Here is an 18,202-nt window from a genome sequence, read left to right as displayed (position 1 = left end):
TCATTAACTTATTTTTATGCATGTGACAAACACACACACACACACACACACAGAGACTGATCACATGACTGTTCTTCCAGCCACCAACAGCCAAGATGCATGCCATCATTGAGCGAACAGCCAACTTCGTGTGCAAGCAGGGAGCACAGTTTGAGATAATGCTGAAGGCCAAGCAAGCACGCAACTCGCAGTTTGACTTCCTGCGATTTGATCACTACCTCAACCCCTACTACAAATTCATCCAGAAAGCCATGAAGGAAGGACGGTACACAGTGCTGGCAGAGAACAAGAATGAGGAGAAGAAAAGTACGTGGGTCTGCCTCGGGTAGGGAGGGTGGGCTGGAAGCAAAGGTACCCCTTCTCAGAGGAATGGACTGAAATCCAGACTTGAGTGCTCGTGACCTGCTGCGGATTAGCTCTGCCAGTGCACCAATCTCAGTCCACAGATGGTCAGAGTACAGTTACGTCCCGATGCGAGCCAATCGGCCATCTAGGCGGGAGATGTTTCCCCTTATTTTGGTTACTTAACAGTTTGCAGAGGAGACAGTTTCCCGCTCAAATTGTACTACAAGTACATGTGCCTGGGCTGTAGTGCATAGGGCCGGGAGTTAAAGCACACGTGTTCACAAGATGCTCCCCTTGTCTCGGATTACCTCTCTGAAGCTGTTGGCAAGTGTCTCCATTCCAGATTCTTAGAAAGCCAGTTGTCTCCTTTTTGAGTGACTCCCAGAGGCAAGCCTCCCTAGCCATGTCTTCCACTGCACCTTGATCCTATCCCTCGGCCTTGCACACACCAGGCAAGCACCCTGCAACAGAGCTGCACCTCCAACCCAGCCCGGCGGTGTAAACCTTAACTGTACATCGTTTCTATGCCATCTTTGTGGTAATTTGGGGGCTTTGTGGGGTTTCGTTTGTTTCCTGTTGGTACTGTTTTGCTTTCATGAGTCAAGGTTTTTGCCCCTTTTGAAATAAAAAAATCCCATTTAGCATTTCAGTAAATGCCAAAGGGAGTCTGGGAAGTGGAAGAGGGGCACTCCCTTCTGTCTGTTTTTTTTGTTTTTGTTTTTGTTTTTTGTTAAGATTTATTTATTATGATGTATACAGTGTTCTGTCTGCACGTACACCTGCAGGCCAAAAGAGGGCATCAGATCACATTATAGATGGTTGTGAGCCACCATGCGGTTGCCGAGAATTGAACTCAGGACCTCTGGAAGAGCAGTCAGTGCTCTTAACCGCTGAGCCATCTCTCCAGCCCCTTCTGTCTGGTTTTTTTCTGAGCAACTTGTATAACCATGAGGAACATTACCCCATGGACTTTGTGTACAGATACCCAAGTAAAACACTATGTAGGTCCTTGCCCTTGTCTGCTTTCAAGTTTTTCCACAACTCATTTGTATTCAATCTCTTCCTTTCCCCTCCCCTTATTATATAGACCCGACTACCTCAAACTCAGGCCCACCTGTCTCTGGCTCCTTTAAAGCATGTGCCGCCACACCCAGCCTATGCTGCTTTTCTTTAATGTATACTTACTTGTTGTCTGTATATGGGCCTGTTCATACTGTGGCATACATGTGGGGGTCAGAGAACGTCCCCCACTGCAGCAGTCAGTTCTCTGCTTTTACCATGTGGATTCTGGGGATCAAGCTCACTAGCTCCCAAAATTAGTCAAACTGTCTGTCTTTTTTTAATTTAAGATTTGCCTCTTTGCTTGCTTGAGATTTATTTTTTATATGGCTGAGTGATTGTGGTACACACCTTTAATACTAGCACTTGGGAGGCAGAGGCAAGAGGATCACTGAGTTTGAGGCCAGCCTGGTCTACAGAGCAAGTTCTAGGACAGACAAGGCTACACAGAGAAACTGTTTCCAAGACCCAATATATACACACGTATGTGATTGTGTCTTTTTGAGTCTATGCCTCATCTGTTTGGGTACCTGTGGAGGCCAGGATTTTGAGTCCCCTGGAGCTAGAGTTACAGGCAGTTGTGAGCTGCCTCATGTAGGCCCTCTGAAAGAAGAATCAATACTCCCAGCTGCTGAGCCCTCTCTCTAGCCCATGTTTATTTTGGTCTTTGAAACTGTGTCTCCTGTCTGTACCCTAGGCTATTCTTGAACTCTGGTCCTTTTGTTTCTACTTCGCAAGTGCCGGCTTTAATTACCAGAATCTGCCACAAAGCAGAATCTCTTTAAGTATAATCTTGATACACATACTTATAGACATGTTAACAGTTAAACGAAAACAAAAATATTCGGTGTGGGGGTGGTGGTAAAGTCTCAGGCTGGCTTGACTTGCAATTGTCCTCCTGCCTCTGCCTCTCAAGTGCTGGGATTACAAGTATGTAATCAAACCTGATAGCCAACATCTTGAATTCAATTCCAGAGTTGGGAGCGACCTCTGACAATGAAGATGAAGATGAGGAGGAGGATGGGAGTTATCTGCACCCGTCTCTTTTTGCTTCCAAGAAGAGCAGCCGACTGGAAGAGCTGATGAAGGTCTTTATCTCCTCATTAGGCTGTATGTTTACACGGCCACCAAATTGCTCCTTATTTACGTTTGGGAACACGAAGTGTGCCATTTCCTGTGCTACAGCTGTGTCGTCTTCTTTTTCTTTAACCATTGAGATGGCTGCATTTCTCTGTTCCATGTGGTGACAAAGCATCTGTTTTCTCACACGCCTACATTACGGGTTGCACAAGCAAATGATTGCTGTTTCATTATATAAATAGTGTTGGTGAAGATTCGGAAGCTGTGCTGATGGATAGATTGAAATTTAGGATTGGAGTTTTTTAGGTTTTTAAATGTCCGCTTCCTGAAGCCTTGGTTCCCTTCATAGACAGTTCCTAATTACACGCTTTCACCTCTGGCCCTCCTCTCATCTTTACAAGACCATCAGTGCGTTCACACTCTCCCCCTGCCATTTGTGGTGTAGAAGACAGAGTCTGTGAGGGTGAAGCATGGCTCTTACAGGCACAGAGTATAGTTGATGGCTCTTGATTAGTGGGAGGGTAAGAGCTGTCGAGAAATCAAGTCCCACCGAGGAAGGCTAGAGCATCAAGTTTTGTATGAGTTTGTCACCCACACTTTGGTGAGTAGCTGTCTGGTCTTGCTGCTCCCTCCACCCTTTCTTAGAAGTTGTTATGGAGATGAGGCCTACTCAGTTCCTCTGGTACTCATAGCTAGCTGGAGCACTTGGCCTCAAGAGGGCAGGACCTCTGTGTGTCTCTCCAGCTTAAAGAAGGGCTGCTCTTGGCAAGAAGGTTGTGTTTGGGAGTGTGTGCTCTCAGGGATGGTAGCGTGTTGAGGGGAGGGATGGAGGAGGTTGGTGTTCAGAGGCTCAAGGAGTAGAGTTACAGGAGCTATGCTGCAGCCAGGAGGCCAGCAAGGAGCAAGCAGCTTCGGGATAAGTGTGCTCGTGGGAGTGCTCTTGTGCCCGGGTGTGGTTCTGACACTGGACACATGCATGCACTTCTGCCTCCATGCCCTCCCAGATCTCCTTTTTCTTTGTTATGGGTCTGATAGAAGTGACTGCCTTTGTAGTCTGAATGTGTGCCGAGGTTTTCTTAAGGTTTGCCCACAGTATTGTAAGGTCGAGTCTTTTTCAGGAGCAAAGTTTTACATGGCTCAGAACTTAGAAAATGCTAAGGCCACATGTGTTTTCTCTCCTTAGCCCTTGAAGGTGGTGGACCCAGATCACCCTCTAGCAGCCCTTGTCCGTAAAGCACAGGCTGACAGCTCAGCTCCAGCCCCACCCACTGCAGATGGCACACCCGCACAGCCCTCCCAGGTGGAGTACACGGCCGACTGTGAGTACCCAGAGTGTCCTGTTGTATAGCCAGCTTGCAGCCACCGTCCTGCTCCCCATGCTCATCTCAGTGCTGTGGAGCTTTCCTTCTAGAACTTCCCTGTGGTCCAGGAAGGGTACCTGGAGGGCATGTATTCCTAGCTCATGGCTCTGCATTCCTGAAAGGCGGAGGCAGGCAAGGGCAGAAAAGTAAGCACCAGCCAACTCCGCTTCCCAGAGCTGCACTGGCTCCTCTAACTTATGACTGGCTAGATCATGAGCGGAGGCTGGGAAGTGGCACCTATAGTTCAAAACTTTGCTGTGCTAAACAAAGGGCAGACCTGTTAAGAATGGCAAGAGCAGAGACTGGGTAGACAGCACGGCCTTGTTGGTTCTATAGTGTTGTTTGGTACTGTGAAAATGCCCTGGTATTGGCACAGGTTAGGAGACACCATTTTGTTGAGAACAGCAAGCAGGGGTGATAAAATGTGAGGTTGCCTGCCATGTCTTTTCATGTACAGTCCCTCTGCTTCTACAGGGGTTGGCTTCAGCAACACCTCTGACAGATAGGAAAGCCCATGGTTTCTCTCACAGACTCTAGAATCCTACCTGGAGAACTTGTAGTACATTGTGAGTGCTGTGTGAATAGTAGTTAGGCTGTACTGTTGAAGGTGTCGGGACAAGGACAAATTAGTGCCGTTCAGTACAGATGCATCTTTTGCTCTTTTTTTGTTTTGTTTTGTTTTAATTTGAATTTTGAATCAGAGTTGCTTGAATAGTGGGTGTGGGGCCTAAGAACTGGCTGTGATGCGCAGGGGATTTTGTTTCCTTCTTACATTTCTAAGCGCTGAAGGGGAGCATTCTGGAGAGTGATTATAGATCTGTCCTAGGTCCAGGGGTTAGGTCTCATTGCTTTCTGAGGCTCAGCATCGTGTGAGTCTTGTGTGAAAGAGGAACCTTGAGCAAATAAGGATCAGCCTGTGCTGTGGCTGCCCTGTTGCAGACCAACTTCCTCACATGGAGAGAGGTGCCTGTGAGGTAGGGCTTCACTAAAGAGGAGCTGCCATTCATCAGGGATAAGCAGTCTTTATATGTGCTAGCTCTTCTGCCCTTCATCTCCACACTGGTCCACACAGATGTGGCATTCTGATGTAGTAAAGTGACAAGACTGAAAAATCAGTTACATGCTGGATGTCATGGCACAGGCCTTTAACTAAGCATTTGCGAGGCAGAGGCAGGTAGATCTCAAAGTTCATGGTGAGCTTGGGCTACCACAGTGAGACTTTATCTTTAAAAAAAGGAAAAAAAATATCAGTTTTTGAGTGAACTTTGTGAGCACTTCCCTAGAAAACCTGGGCTGGGACTTAGCTCATTTCTTTAAATGATCAAAGGGATGATTGCTGTAAGGCTGCCTGCTCCATGTCCTGCTGTAACACCCTAAGGCAGCCAGCTGTCCTTGAGATTGCTGCTGGCTCATGCACACACTTGGAAGAGATCCATGTGCATACCTGCCTGTTTTTCATGCCCTAGGTAGCCCTGGGGAAAGCTCAGGAATGACCTAATCAGTGACAGTAGGAGGCTCTGCCAAACAGTCTGGTTGCACTCCAGAGAAGGACTGGTGTGCTGGCACCCAGCCCCACCTCATGCACGTCTGTTTCCTGCTTTTCTGTTTTTTAAAGTGTATATGTATGCGCGTGTGCATCCATGCTCAGGCATGTGTACTCTTGTTCACAAGTGTACATGGAGGCCAATATTCAGCATCCTCAATTGCTCTCTGCTGTATTTTTTGTATACATAGACTTAGGAAGGTGGCGGGGGGGGGGGGGGGGGGTTCAGATGCTGGGTTCCTTCCTAGATCAGATTACTCTCTATCTTACTTTTTTGAGACAGGACTGCTCACTGATTTAACTAGCCTAGTTGGCCAGTGAGCCCCAGGGATCTTTCTCCTGTATTTACATCCCAGGCACAAATCACAGCATCCAACTTTGTTGGTTTTGTTTGTTTGTTTGTTTGTTTGTTTTGGGTTTTTTGTTTTGTTTTTTGTTTTTCGAGACAGGGTTTCTCTGTGTAATCTTGGTTGTCCTGGACTTGCTTTGTAGACCAGGCTGGTCTCAAACTTACAGAGATCCTCCTGCCTCTACCTCCCAAGTACTGCGATTAAAGGTGTGCACCACCACGCCTGACTAGCAGCCAGGTTTTAGCATGAGTACTAGGAATCCGAAGTTAGATTTTTGTGTTTGTATAGCAAGCACTTTACTCACGGAGCCATCCATCTTGGCATTCCCAAGACTGTCTGAGATTTGCTTAAATCAAGTGCATTGTTTCTGTATCCTTTTATAGCCATAAAGGAGGGCAGTAGAAATCAGGGGGTGGGTGAACAGTCACACACAGAAGTTAGCTGTGGTACATTGTGCCCAGACCCTGTGAGCCAGGCAAGCTGACTCATTGTACCCACTTTGTGACTCATCATCCCCAGTCTAGTGGGAAAAGACCCAAGGCAAACTTCAGCATGTAGGAAAGCCAAGGTCCACATAGACTCAGGACCAGACCCCACAGTCCTTCTGATGGCTCTGAGGAATTCCAGGCTTACTTTGTTCCACTTGAGGGCTAGTCCTATGCCACTGCCCTTGACCAAAAAGGACAACGAGGCCTTGATGAAATGTCCTAGATATAAGGAAGGATGGGAGGGTTAGATATCTGGAGTTTGTAGGAACTCTGTCTGGGCTGGGCAAGTTTCAGATGTGCTCCTAGATCAGTTGTAAGGGCCACGGCCCTCTGCCCAGGAGCCAGAAAATCCTGCGGTACCACAGGTGGAGCCCGTGGGGTTTTAGAGCAGAGCCAGGCTAGTGGCTGGAGCTTAGGATCTAAGTCTTGATGAAACTGCTCATAAACCCTCAAAAAACTCCCAGCATCCTTGGCTGTGGGGCTGCTGCAGAGAGGAACAGCCTTGGTCTCTTCACGGCTCCAGCTCTGTCAGGTACCTGCCTGGAACTCTTGCTTCCCATTGCTCTGTTTCTCTGTGGCTATCTGTCAGCTTCAGCGTGTTGCTCCTGTCTTAACGGCCCTGTGAAGTTGCTTGAGTCCAGATCTCTGGCAAAGGCTTTGTCACCTCCTGCTGCGAAATGTCCAAAAATTTTGGAGTTTCTCCGGCCCATTGCTGGTCATTTGCAGCAGCCCTGGCTCTGCTCAGTTAGGTGGCACTTGGTTTGTTGCCAACCATTAGTATAGCACTTAAGTGCAGCGAGGAGAGGGAAAGCAATCACAGCTGTTGCAGGTTTAAGTTCCTTTGTGGTAAATTCAGCCACATGCACTGATTAGATAGATTGCTTAAGTGCTAACAGTGAAGATTGCTGGGGCCCTGGGCAGAATGTCTCAGCCTTTTCCCCTGCTATACTTTTCTTATTCAACATAGTTTGTGTGTGTGTGTGTGTGTGTGTGAGGGGGGGGGGGGGAAGGGGGGGAGGGTTCTGGGGACAGAACTAAGGTTATCGCTCTTTACAGCAAGCATGTTACCCCCTGAGTCCCTTAGCAGCCCTTATGTTCTACGTCTCTCAAGTGCATTTTACTCTTAAACCTTCAAAAGTTCTAATTGATTGGAATCTTCAGAATAGTGTCTACAGACATTGCTTATGACTTATCCTGTTTTGTATCAAGGTCACATCCAGCGGATTGTTTGGAGTTCCTTTCACAGAGTTGCAGAGACGGGTGGAATGACACTTGGAGGGAGGCTTGTGCATTTGTGTGACTGGTCACCATCATTCGTTAACTTCTGTCCTCAGCAAGTGTCCACCAAGCCTTACCACTTGGCCGACAGAACAGGAGCAGGGAGTGCCTGGGCCTCTGGGGCTTTGGCAGTGATGTCAGGACTCAGTGCAGAGCGAGTATGCCCAGTTTGCATTGCCCTTGGTCCAAAGAATAAGTGATAGCTCGGTAATGAATTACTGTTTTGCCCCATGGCTTGGTAAGATTACACCCTTGGTGCTTGTGAAGAGAAGAGTCAATTTGTCTGGCTGATGGAGAGGCCAACACAGAGGAATGTTAATTAATATGAAAGAGGTGCAAGACTGCTGTGTTCGGGGAAGGTGTGTGTGTGTGTGTGTGATGCCTGTCCATATGTGCCCTGCTTACCAAGCTGGCACACTTTGTGTTTGCTGTACTGGTATGTTAAACAGCCATGTGTCTGTGCATGTGGATCCCCTGTGGATAAAGGTCATGTCTGACTTCCCGTGCCCTCTTGCTTTACTCTAGGGATGCATAAGGCTCTCAGAAATGGTTATTAGTGAGTAACTTTTAAAAGATTAAGAAGAGGGATGGAGAGATGGGTCTGCAGATAAGAGTGCATATTGCTCTTGCAGAGGACCTGAATGTAATTTCCAGCACCCATGACAGGAGGCTTACAGTAGCTTATAACTCCAATGCAAGGGATCTGGCACCCTCTTCTGACCTTTACAGTCACAAACACACATAGAAACACATGCATATATACACATAAATAAAAGCAAATCTTAAACCATAAGCCTAATGGCATACACCTTTAATCCCAGCACCTGGGAGACAGAGGCAGGTGGGTCTTTTTGAGTTCAAGGCCTGCCTGGTCTACATAGTTCCAGGCCAGCCAGGGCTGCTGCACAGTGAGACCCTGTCTGCACGAGTTGCGTTAATTCTGCAGGCCTTGGTTTTCCCATTTGAATATACAGAATGTTAATTTTTTATAATCTGAGTGAGACATTGAAGATAGCTATTTCCATAGTATTTTAAGATTTCATATTGCAGTGGTCAAGTGAGGCCTAGGGTGGTTTGTGGAGGTGAGTGCTTGCTTGCTTGCTTTCTTCTTTTTTCCTAGTAAAAATTTCCCCTGGTTATCTAAACAACAGTAAGGCAGAATGTGAGAAGTTTGAAAAGAAGTCTAATACAGGGGCACATGTCCTAACAGGTAATGAACTGTGATTTTGCTGTTGGAAGCCCATGAAATAATTGAGGTCTTAAACTATGTAGTGAAAACAGGTCTGACGATGGTAGTTGTGGATCTGAAACCAGCCCTCAGAAGCAGGTCTCACTGTCACCAGGCTGACCATCCCCGAGTGCACCACATGCATATGACACAGCACACCTGTGGCAGTGAGAGAACAGCTGCATGGAGTTGGTTCTATCCTCGAATTCTGGGATCCGACTCTGGTTGTCAGGCTTGCAGAGTAAGCGAGAGCACCGCGTCACTGTCTCTCTGGCCCCACAGTCTTTTGTTTTGAAGAGTTGATGTGTGCTCTTCTCTACCCTTTCAGCTCTGGGCCACAGCAAAGCATGGCCCCTTCCTCACCCCACCTCCATCCCTGTCAGGGTTCTCGGCCTGGGAAGCAGGTGCCAAGTGCTGTGGCACTGTAGTGTAGGCTTTTATTTTGTTATTTTGAGGCTTCAACAGTTTCTTTCCTCCCATAATTGCACAGTTGCTTTTTAAAGCATTTGGCTTTTTATCCAATTTTTCCGAAGCATTCACTTTATAGTCACAGAAACAGCAATTCTCTTCTTATTCAGATTGTGTGTTGGCATAAAATTTAGCCAAATACATAATTATAGTAAGTTTAACTGAAAAGAAATTGTTTAAGAGAAAATTTGATAAAAAGCAAAATTTCAACCTTCCAAAGAGGAGCCCACTCTGCCTGGTGTGTCATGGCCTGGGTCAGGTGGAACCACTGTTTCCCAAGGAGCTCCTACAGCCTTAGCACAGAGAGGCCGGCACTGGCTGGCTCTGCAGGGGAAAGCGCAGAGAAGAGCCTGAAGGCAGGCACAGCCAGGAGTCAAGAGCAGTGTCCGCAGAACAGAGCCAGCTAGAACCGTGTAGATGTCCAACAGCTGACTTATGAGTTGAGGACCAAACCAGGGAGGCTCTCATAAGGAAAGACACATGGGCAGGAGGAAAAGCCGGTTACTTGAAGCCAGTAGTCAACACTCAATTACACCGTGAATGGTTTTGTTTTTGTTTTTAATGAAACTATTGGGGAAACAGTTAGATAGGAAATAAGTGAGAGTCTCTTCAGAATCCAGTACAAGTAAGTGAGCTAAAAAAGAGCATGCTTCATTTCAAAGGTTCAGCTCAGCTGCTGCCCAGCCTTTGCTTCAGGGCTCACCTAGGGAGGCTCCACAGTACATCAGGGCAAAGTTGCATACATACAGTTATGGGCATCTTAACAAAAGGGCCTGAATGAAAAATCAGATGTCACTGAGGCAAAGAGAAACTGACAGACCGTGTTTTTATCAGTGGGATCATGGGTGTGAGCAGGCAATATGAATGGCATTGAGTATAAGAATCTAAAATGCACATTCAAAGCATATCCCCACTAGTCTCCACGGACACCCATTTGAAGCAGGACTTTAGCATCCAAAGCCTGAGGGGGCTTTACCACAGCATAGCTGGAGCTGCATGGGTGTTTTGCTCCTGAGCACTGGAGCTTGAGTAGAGAGAGCTGCCTGCACTGTGGGGACAGAGCTGGGCATAGTGTGTGGCTTCTGGGGAGGTAGAGATGTTGTAGACGAAAACCAGCATCAGGGTTGGGGAATCGGCGTCTGTAGGTGTCTAAAGGTGCACAGTGTCACTGAGACCTGGGAGAAGGAAGCAGAGGTGGAGTGCTGAAATATTGTCCACTGTCAAAGCCAACAATGCTTTCTGTAATGTTCTATAAACAACTAAAGTTAAAGCATTCCTTATGATTAAGTTTTCTGCACGTGGACAGTGATTGCTGTGAGCATGAATACACATGTGCCACAGTGTTCTTGTGACAGTCAGAGGACAGTTTTGTGGAGTCAGCTCTTCCCTTCCACCTTGACATGGGCTCTTAGCATCAAACTGAGTTGTGAGACCTGTGCAGAAGCTGTTCTTCCTCTTGGCCGTTTCCCTGCCACTATCCTAGTTTACAATGTTACTATATTTTTAAAGTTGATGTGTGTGTTCACATGTGCAACATAGGACATGTAGGAGTTCAGAAGATAACCTGCAGCAGTCCATTCTGACCTCTACCGTGCAGGTCCCAGGAATCAAATTCAGTTGTCAGGCTTGGCAGCGAGCCTCTCTACCCACTTAGCCATCTCACTGGTCCAGTGTTGAGCAGTTGGGTTGCTGCTGACTGGGGCACTTTCTTTTGTAGATAGTGTAATTGTTAGTAAGGGGAGGTAGGAAGAAGCAAGAAGGGCACTGCAGTTCTTGGCGTTTGTGAGCATCCTCAAGGAGGCTTAAGCCCACATAACTACTTTGCCACAGAGGAAATGGACGAGCCAAGGCTGTACAACAAAACCGAAGCAACGTGGGTTATGGTGGAAGGATTTGATTTGAGCTCAGCAGCAGACCCTGTGATGTGAACACAGTGCTAAGCTGTAGGTGCAGCTGCTTACCACTCCATAAGCCAGCCCTGAAAGAGCTGTCTAGTTCACAGTAGAGATCTGGAGGTTGGGGGATGTCACTCCAGGGTCAGCCCCAAGACCATCCAGGACAGTGGGAAGTCTAAGACATGTCTGTCTTAGAGGGCATGAGTTCCTGTGAAGTCACTTTCTTCCCAGGGTTTTAGCTCAGTGGTGACGCGCTGGCCTAGCTTGTAATGAGACCCTGTTCACTTTCCCTTTACTCTTCTCTGACTCCCTGTTTTTGTTAGGAGTACTAGCTTCATGTTGTGAGCTTTTATGAGTAGTGTGGGTGTTCCGTCTGCAACTACTTCCTGCTTGCTTAGCCTTAGTTCTGTGGCTGACTAGGTGGGCTTTCCCCTCCACAAGATCTCCAGTTGAGTTCCATATTTCATTCATGTCTTGGACGTTTTTTAGTCTCATAAGCTAGTCTTACAAAGGCTCCCCTGAAGTTCACAGATTCTTGTGTAAGTGAAAAATAAAAGAAGACCTCATCTGGTCTGCATGTAAGGTTTTCGGATAACAGTTTCTGTCCCTCAAAGTTTTGTAAACCAGAGGCCAGCATAACCCTCGATACCACAGAGAACCCTGGGCTGACAGGTGCAGGTGTTACCAGTTGGTTTTCGTCTGCTGGGTCTGGTGCTGTACATCTCTTAAATTCTTTATGTTTGCTACCTTTTAACATATGTAGTAACACAGCATCTACTGAGCCACACACACCTACAGCCTAGATAGTGACTCGGCCTCTTTTCATCTCCCCCCCTCACTGACTGTGTGCTGCTTGTACCCGGGCACCTGGGGAATGCCTCTGACTTCAGTGTCAGTTGCTTAGTCAGTCTGCATTTCCATGAGTGCCGTCAGTAGGAGACTCACATTCCTGTTTGTTGGACCCTTTCAGTACCATATACTGTTGGTCTGGTCCTCCTTTTCCTGTAAGGATCCTTTCCCTGCCTGTGGCTCTGCCTCTCCTGGCACCAGGTGACTATTCTGTCTTCTGTGGTCCATCCTGTTCAGGCTGCACTGGTTCTGTATTTGAGTCCTCTTTCTAAGCTTACAGCGGGGCTGAGGCCAGAACTTCTTAGAGGTCAGGAGTAAACATGTCCAGCTTCCACGGTCCTGGGTGTGTTCCAAGCTGCTCACCTCTGTGATTGTCATATGACGGTAGCCACAGACAAGATACTTGGGCAGCAATAATATTTTTATATAAGCTGAGAGTAGAGGCAGGAGGATCACAAGTTCTACATGAAACATTGTCAGGGGAAACAATACAGAAGCTCTGTGTAGCCACCAGGATTGAGAACTATGTATTTTCTATGTTGTAAAGTAACCATTTTGCTTGCCGCCGCCTTAGTTGTTTAAATACTTGAATACAATTTTGCACTTGGGGCCTGTGAAAAAACAGATGACAAGCCCACACTGAGCCCTGCTTGATTGACAGTGTCCTGATCTTCTCTTCTCACTCATCTTCTGTCTAGCTTGTTTTCTGTTGCTGTGATAGAGTACCCTGACAGAGAGCAACTTGGGATACAGATTTGTTCATCTCACCGTTCCAGGCTACAGTCCTGCATAGCAAGGAAGGCACAGCGGTAGGAGTGTAAAGCAGCTGGCCACAGCCTGGAGCACACACAGGCTCTCGTGCTCAGGAAGTGAATCAGTAGTGCTGCCCTTAGAAGCCCTATCTCCAACGATTAGGTGGAGACAGTTGGAGGGAGATTCCTGGCTTTGACTTCTGGTTTCCACATACATGTGTATGCGCACACATCTTAGTTCAGAGAGGCTTTTGTAGAGGAAAATCTAACCCAAGAAAAGAAAGAACCTTTAAACATGTTTGGTGCTAAGGATGCATCTGGTGGCCCTTCCCAGATGTGACCTTCGTGCATCACTGAAGAAGTCATTCTAGTTTCCCATTTTCAGGCTGGTAATGTCAAAACAAGTATTTTCTTGAAGACACTTTTTTTTCCCCCCCTTTTTTTCTTCTGGTTTTTCAAGGCAGGGTTTCTCTGAGTAGCTTTGGCTGCCCTGGACTCACTTTATAGACTAGGCTGGCCTCAAATTTAATTGTGTGTATGTGCGGGCACATGCACACGCACAAGCATTTATATGAAGACCAGAGGATTTTAGAAAGGCCTACACATTCACCTTCTTTGAGACGGAGTTGCTAATTAGCCTGGAGCTCACCAGTTAAGCTAGACAGCCTCACCAGGGATCCATCCTCCTGTCACCACCTCCCTAACTCTGGGAGGTGCATTATGCATTCTATAGGTTCTGGGGCTTGAATACAGGTCCTCCTGCTTATAGCATAAGCACTTCATAACAGCCGTCTCCCCAGCCATGGAGACACTGCTTAAGACACTGTGTCGTCTGGAAGCATCGACAAGACAGGTAAAGTAGTGTGGCATGCTATTCATTTTCTCAAATATGTCTTAGTGCATGTGCCCTGTGAGCAGACCTTGCACTTGTCTGCTGTGATGGGATGTCCTAGAGACAGTGTGGTGAGCCAGTTATTAACTGTTACATACTTGCAGGGATGAGGACAGTGATATTTTTCTGTTTAAAAACTGGGCAGTGTGTTTTAAGGAGTTTCGGGGTTGCTTGACTTTGTTTTTACCCTCTGCTATAGAAAGTGCTGACTGTTTTAGACTAGGAGGGATCTTTACGGAATTCCTGGCAGTCAGGTATTTGAGTTCAGAGGATGAAACAGGGAATCTAGAGAACTGAGCCAACTGCACAGAAGAGAGAAACTTGGGTTCTCAGCTCTGTTTTCCGGTGGTCCACCTCTGGAGACCTTGAAGGTTTTCAGCATCTACTCTGTATGTGAACATTCCTGTCCTGTAAAGGAATGACTCAGCAGCAACAGTAACTCTTGTTGGTGCCAGCATTTATGCTCAAGCCACTTCAGTCTCCCCTGAGTGTGCATCTTTAGTGTGAAGGAAGCAAGGCCTTGTGGAGGCAAAGGAGATCTGCTAACCTCACAGTACCTGCTGCAGTGTGCAGATAGCAGCAGACGTCCATTGTCAGGGAAAAGGCAATGTGGAGTTGCTCACTGACTCTGAGATTACTGTGGTAATAATCATCCTGACACTGGTCCTGGCAAAACACATTCATAAGAAATGACAGCTTCTGGCAGCAGGCTAGGCTGTGATGCTTCAGAGCAAGCCTTCCCAGCAGTCACCTACAGGTTTGCCTAAGTTGTGCTTTGTGATGATCTCCTTGTTAAAGTGGCTTCATGGCTGGATAAAAAGGAGTGGGAGTAACCGTGTTGCTGGGACTCATATGCCCTGAGACTGCCAGCTTGATCGTGCTCAGAGGTGCAGGACATGAACGAAGCCCACTGCCAGCTGCCTGGAAGTGTGTTTTCTGAGAAACTACAGGGAATGAAGAAGTGCGCACTGAACATAACTGTGGTGTGTTTCCACAGTTGAATGGATCACAAGGACTCTGATCTAATAAGGAGTTAGATGGTCCCTTGATGTCTCGTAATATGACAGCATTATTGAAAGGGAATGAAAAATAGGCAATGGAGCAGCCTCTGAAGGACACAGGGTTTGCCCCGGCTTCTTTCCATACTCCTTTTCTTTGCTTCTGACTTACCATAGTGTGACCAAAAAATTCTGAAAACATGAGCCAAGATAACATCATTCCTCCCTTACGTACTTTATGTCTGGGATTTTGGTCACAATGGTGTAGATGGACTAGTTGTAGAATGGAAAGGAGTAAATCCACAAGGTATCAGGCAGGCTGCGTGGGAGTCAGCACATCAAAAGGATGGAAAAGAGTGTGAAACCAAAAGGTGGGTGTTGTGGTTTGGGCCTGTGCCTGTAATCTCCATACTTAGGAGGCAGAGATAGGAGGATTGCCACAAGCTCAAGGCCAGCCTCGCCCAAGTCATCATTGTTGTGGGATCTCACTTTCCCTGCTTTCAGAAAGACTTAGAAATTTTCAGATACCAAATGTAAAAAAGCATTTCAACACGATTTTTAGAAAAAGTTGGCTTTCTGAAGAAAACCTGTGATATTGAGGAGACAGACACGTGTTTCTGTAGAAAGTGTCCAGAGTTGTCAGCCGAACCACAGTGAACTCCCATCAGCCCATTTCTGCATAGATGTGTGGTGCAGGGTGTGGTTTGAAAGTGATTCATGACAGGGATACCAACCCCAAACCCAGTTAGATGAAGAGTATTATTCTCCTCACTAGTACACCGGGGCTGCTGGAAATAACAGTCTTGTGCCAGGAGCTTTGATGATAGTTTCCGGTCCATGAAGTGGATGTTTGGAGCTGAGCATATTATTAGCACGCTCATCTGTAATCCCAGCAGTCAGGAGACACAGACAGTGGATTGCAAGGTCCCAGCCAGCCTCTGCTGCAGAAAGACCCTTGTATAGAAGGTGAAAATGGCCATTTGCTTTCGTTTTCTCACAGTGTATAAGGATCTGCATGATGTCGTCAGTTTTGCCTGTAGGCACACAGAAACAGAATCTGTGTCTTTTTTTATTATTATTATTATTACTTTGTAATCTTATGTATCTATGTATGTGGGTATCAATGTGCCATGGTTTGGAAATGGAAATCCAAGGATAACGTGCAGGACTCAGGTCTCTCCTTCTACCATGTGGATCTTGGGGGGTCAAACGCAGGTCATTTGGCTTGGCAGCAGATACCTTTATCCACTGAGCCATCTTTCCAACCCCCCAGAATCTTTCTACAGAATTCTGCCCACTCCCAATCTCTCAGTCCCAAATAGTGAAGTAGCTTAACTAAGTATCCATGTGTCACTTACCCACAGGGATATGTTCTGAAGACTGCGTTGTTAGGAAATGTTACATCATGATTTTGCCTTGGAGTGTGCTTGCACACAGTAAGGTGTCCGTGACGTCACTGGTAATAGTCTCATAGAACCCTCCTTGACCTAAGCAGCGTGTGATCACATTCTCATTTCCCCTGTTTGTATTTGGAGCTCTATACACTTTCATTAGTAGCAATCTGTTTTGTTAAGAAGCTAGTTTTGAGCCAGGCGTGGTGGTGCATGCTTTTAATCCCAGCACTTAGGAGGCAGAGGTATGTGGATCGCTGTGAGTTCAAGGCTAGCCTGGTCTGCAAAGCGAGTCCAAGACAGCTAAAGTTATACAGAAAAACCCTGTCTCAAAAACAAAAAATAACAACAACAACACACACACACACAAAAAAAAAAAAAGAAAAAAAAGAAAAAGAAAAGAAAGAAGAAGCAGCAGCAGCTAGTTTTGTTTCTTGGAAAACACTTGGTATTGTTGTTGTTGTTGTTGTGTGGCACTTACATAAAATGTTACATTGTTAGCTTCATGCAGAAATGCATCAGTTTCTTTGGCGTGACAGAGGAGAGGTATAACAGAAATCAGTAAAAACCAATGGCTAAGGGCAAAGTAGATAGGTCAATGTGTAATGCCAAGAGGGGCCAGTATTAGCAATTAAACCAAGATTGCCAGTGGTGCTCGCTAACTAAAATCTGACTAGGATACTCCAGAGAATTGTGGGTTAGGGAGTATGAATTAGATGCTACTGAGGTCTTAACATCAGCCATAGATTAGCACACCAGCTTTCTCAGACAACAGCAGAAAATCTTCCCAGCACACTCTGCGGCTCTGTCTGTAAGCAGTCATTAAGAGGCCATCAGGTGCTGACTCAAAGGATCGCCTTCATTGTGTCTGCTTTCAGAGTGGATTGATTTGTCCTGGTAGAAATTCCCAAGTAAAGCTGTTTGCCGGCCTATTCCTCATCCACACTGCTGTGTCAGCAGCCATGTGCCCCACACGTTTAATAGCTGGTGTCTTTAGTTCTTCACATCTTGATAGGAGCAACAGCCTCATTCTTCAAGGGTCCCGATGCCATGGCTCCATATGAAAACTGTCCTGTTGTTCAGATGACTCACCCCATCCATTGCATGTATGGCTGTGTCCACAGTGCTCAGCTCAGATCCTTACTTTACAAGGGGGAGGGGCTAGCAGGAAGTAACTGAGAGGGAAAATGGAACCATACCCGGTGACTCATTCAGGCCTTAATGCCAGCCATTTAGGAGGCTGAGGAATGAGAACATAAGATCAAGGCCCACCTGGGCTACAGAGTGAGTTCCAGGCCAGCCTGGGCAACTTACTGAGAACTTAATTCACAGTAATAAAGGAAGAAATGGGAGATGGACGGCTCAGTGGGTAAGAGCACTTGGTCTGGAATCATGAAGACCTGAGTCTAAATCCCCAGTGTACCCATAAAAGCCAGGTGTGCCTGCACATGCTGGTAACCAGCATGGGGTTAGAGACAGGCAGATCCCAGCCTAGCCAAAATGGTGAACTTCTGATCTAGTCCGAGACCCAGTCTCAAAGCAATAAGGCAGAAACACCTGCGGATGACACCTGTACCGTGTCCTGCGCTGGCCTCTGATAACCACATTCTCACATGCATGCACCACACACATCACACATACCACACACAAAAACAAACAAATAAAAAAGAGGGCTGGAGATGTGGCTCAGTGGCAGGGTGCTTGTCTGGCACACACAAGACTCGTCGTTTAATCTCCGGTTTTGGGGTGCAAAGTATCAGTAAGTGCTTCCTCTTTGCTATAAGCTCAAGAATGATGAATAGGGCAAGCTGTTCCTCGTTTCTTTGATTATAATTAGTATATGCTAAGTTTTTGTTTTAATTAGAGTAGGACATATCCATACTTTGAAAGTCAGATGCACACATGTTATGTAAAGTGTTTGAGCTCCACCTCCCAGGGCCAGTCTGAGTTCCAGGATGACTAGTAGCGTTGGTCTCCGGTGCTGGGTGAGGCTCTACCCACCCTTGCTGTGGCTACACCTCTGTTCCTCCACTTCCTGATGTTAGGCGCTCTAGGATCGTTCCCTGTGGCAAGCAGTAATCTGACTTCACTTGCATGTTCGCCTCAGGCTTCCTCATGCCCAGAGTTTAACACTCCAAGCTGGTGGTTTCCCTTTTGGTTGTCTCATATCTCTAGAGGGACAGAGCTGGTAGAAGGTGTGTAGGTAAATGTGTATTCTAAAAGGG

General features: G+C 46.7%; 1 protein-coding gene across 5 annotated transcripts in view; it reads left to right on the top strand.

The window, feature by feature from the left end:
- Sfswap (splicing factor SWAP) overlaps positions 1-18,202 on the top strand; it is a 73,209-nt gene that overhangs the window by 13,491 nt on the left and 41,516 nt on the right. For all 5 annotated transcript variants that reach the window (XM_051161403.1, XM_051161402.1, XM_051161405.1 and 2 more), the window contains 3 exons: positions 81-306; positions 2,380-2,492; positions 3,668-3,803. In XM_051161403.1, coding sequence (XP_051017360.1) covers positions 81-306; positions 2,380-2,492; positions 3,668-3,803 — 475 coding nt within the window. The remainder of the gene's footprint in view (positions 1-80; positions 307-2,379; positions 2,493-3,667; positions 3,804-18,202) is intronic.

The sequence above is a fragment of the Acomys russatus genome, chromosome 19 (genome assembly GCF_903995435.1).
Source record: "Acomys russatus chromosome 19, mAcoRus1.1, whole genome shotgun sequence".
Classification (NCBI taxonomy): Eukaryota; Metazoa; Chordata; class Mammalia; order Rodentia; family Muridae; genus Acomys; species Acomys russatus.
This window is presented reverse-complemented; position numbering and strand designations above follow the sequence as displayed.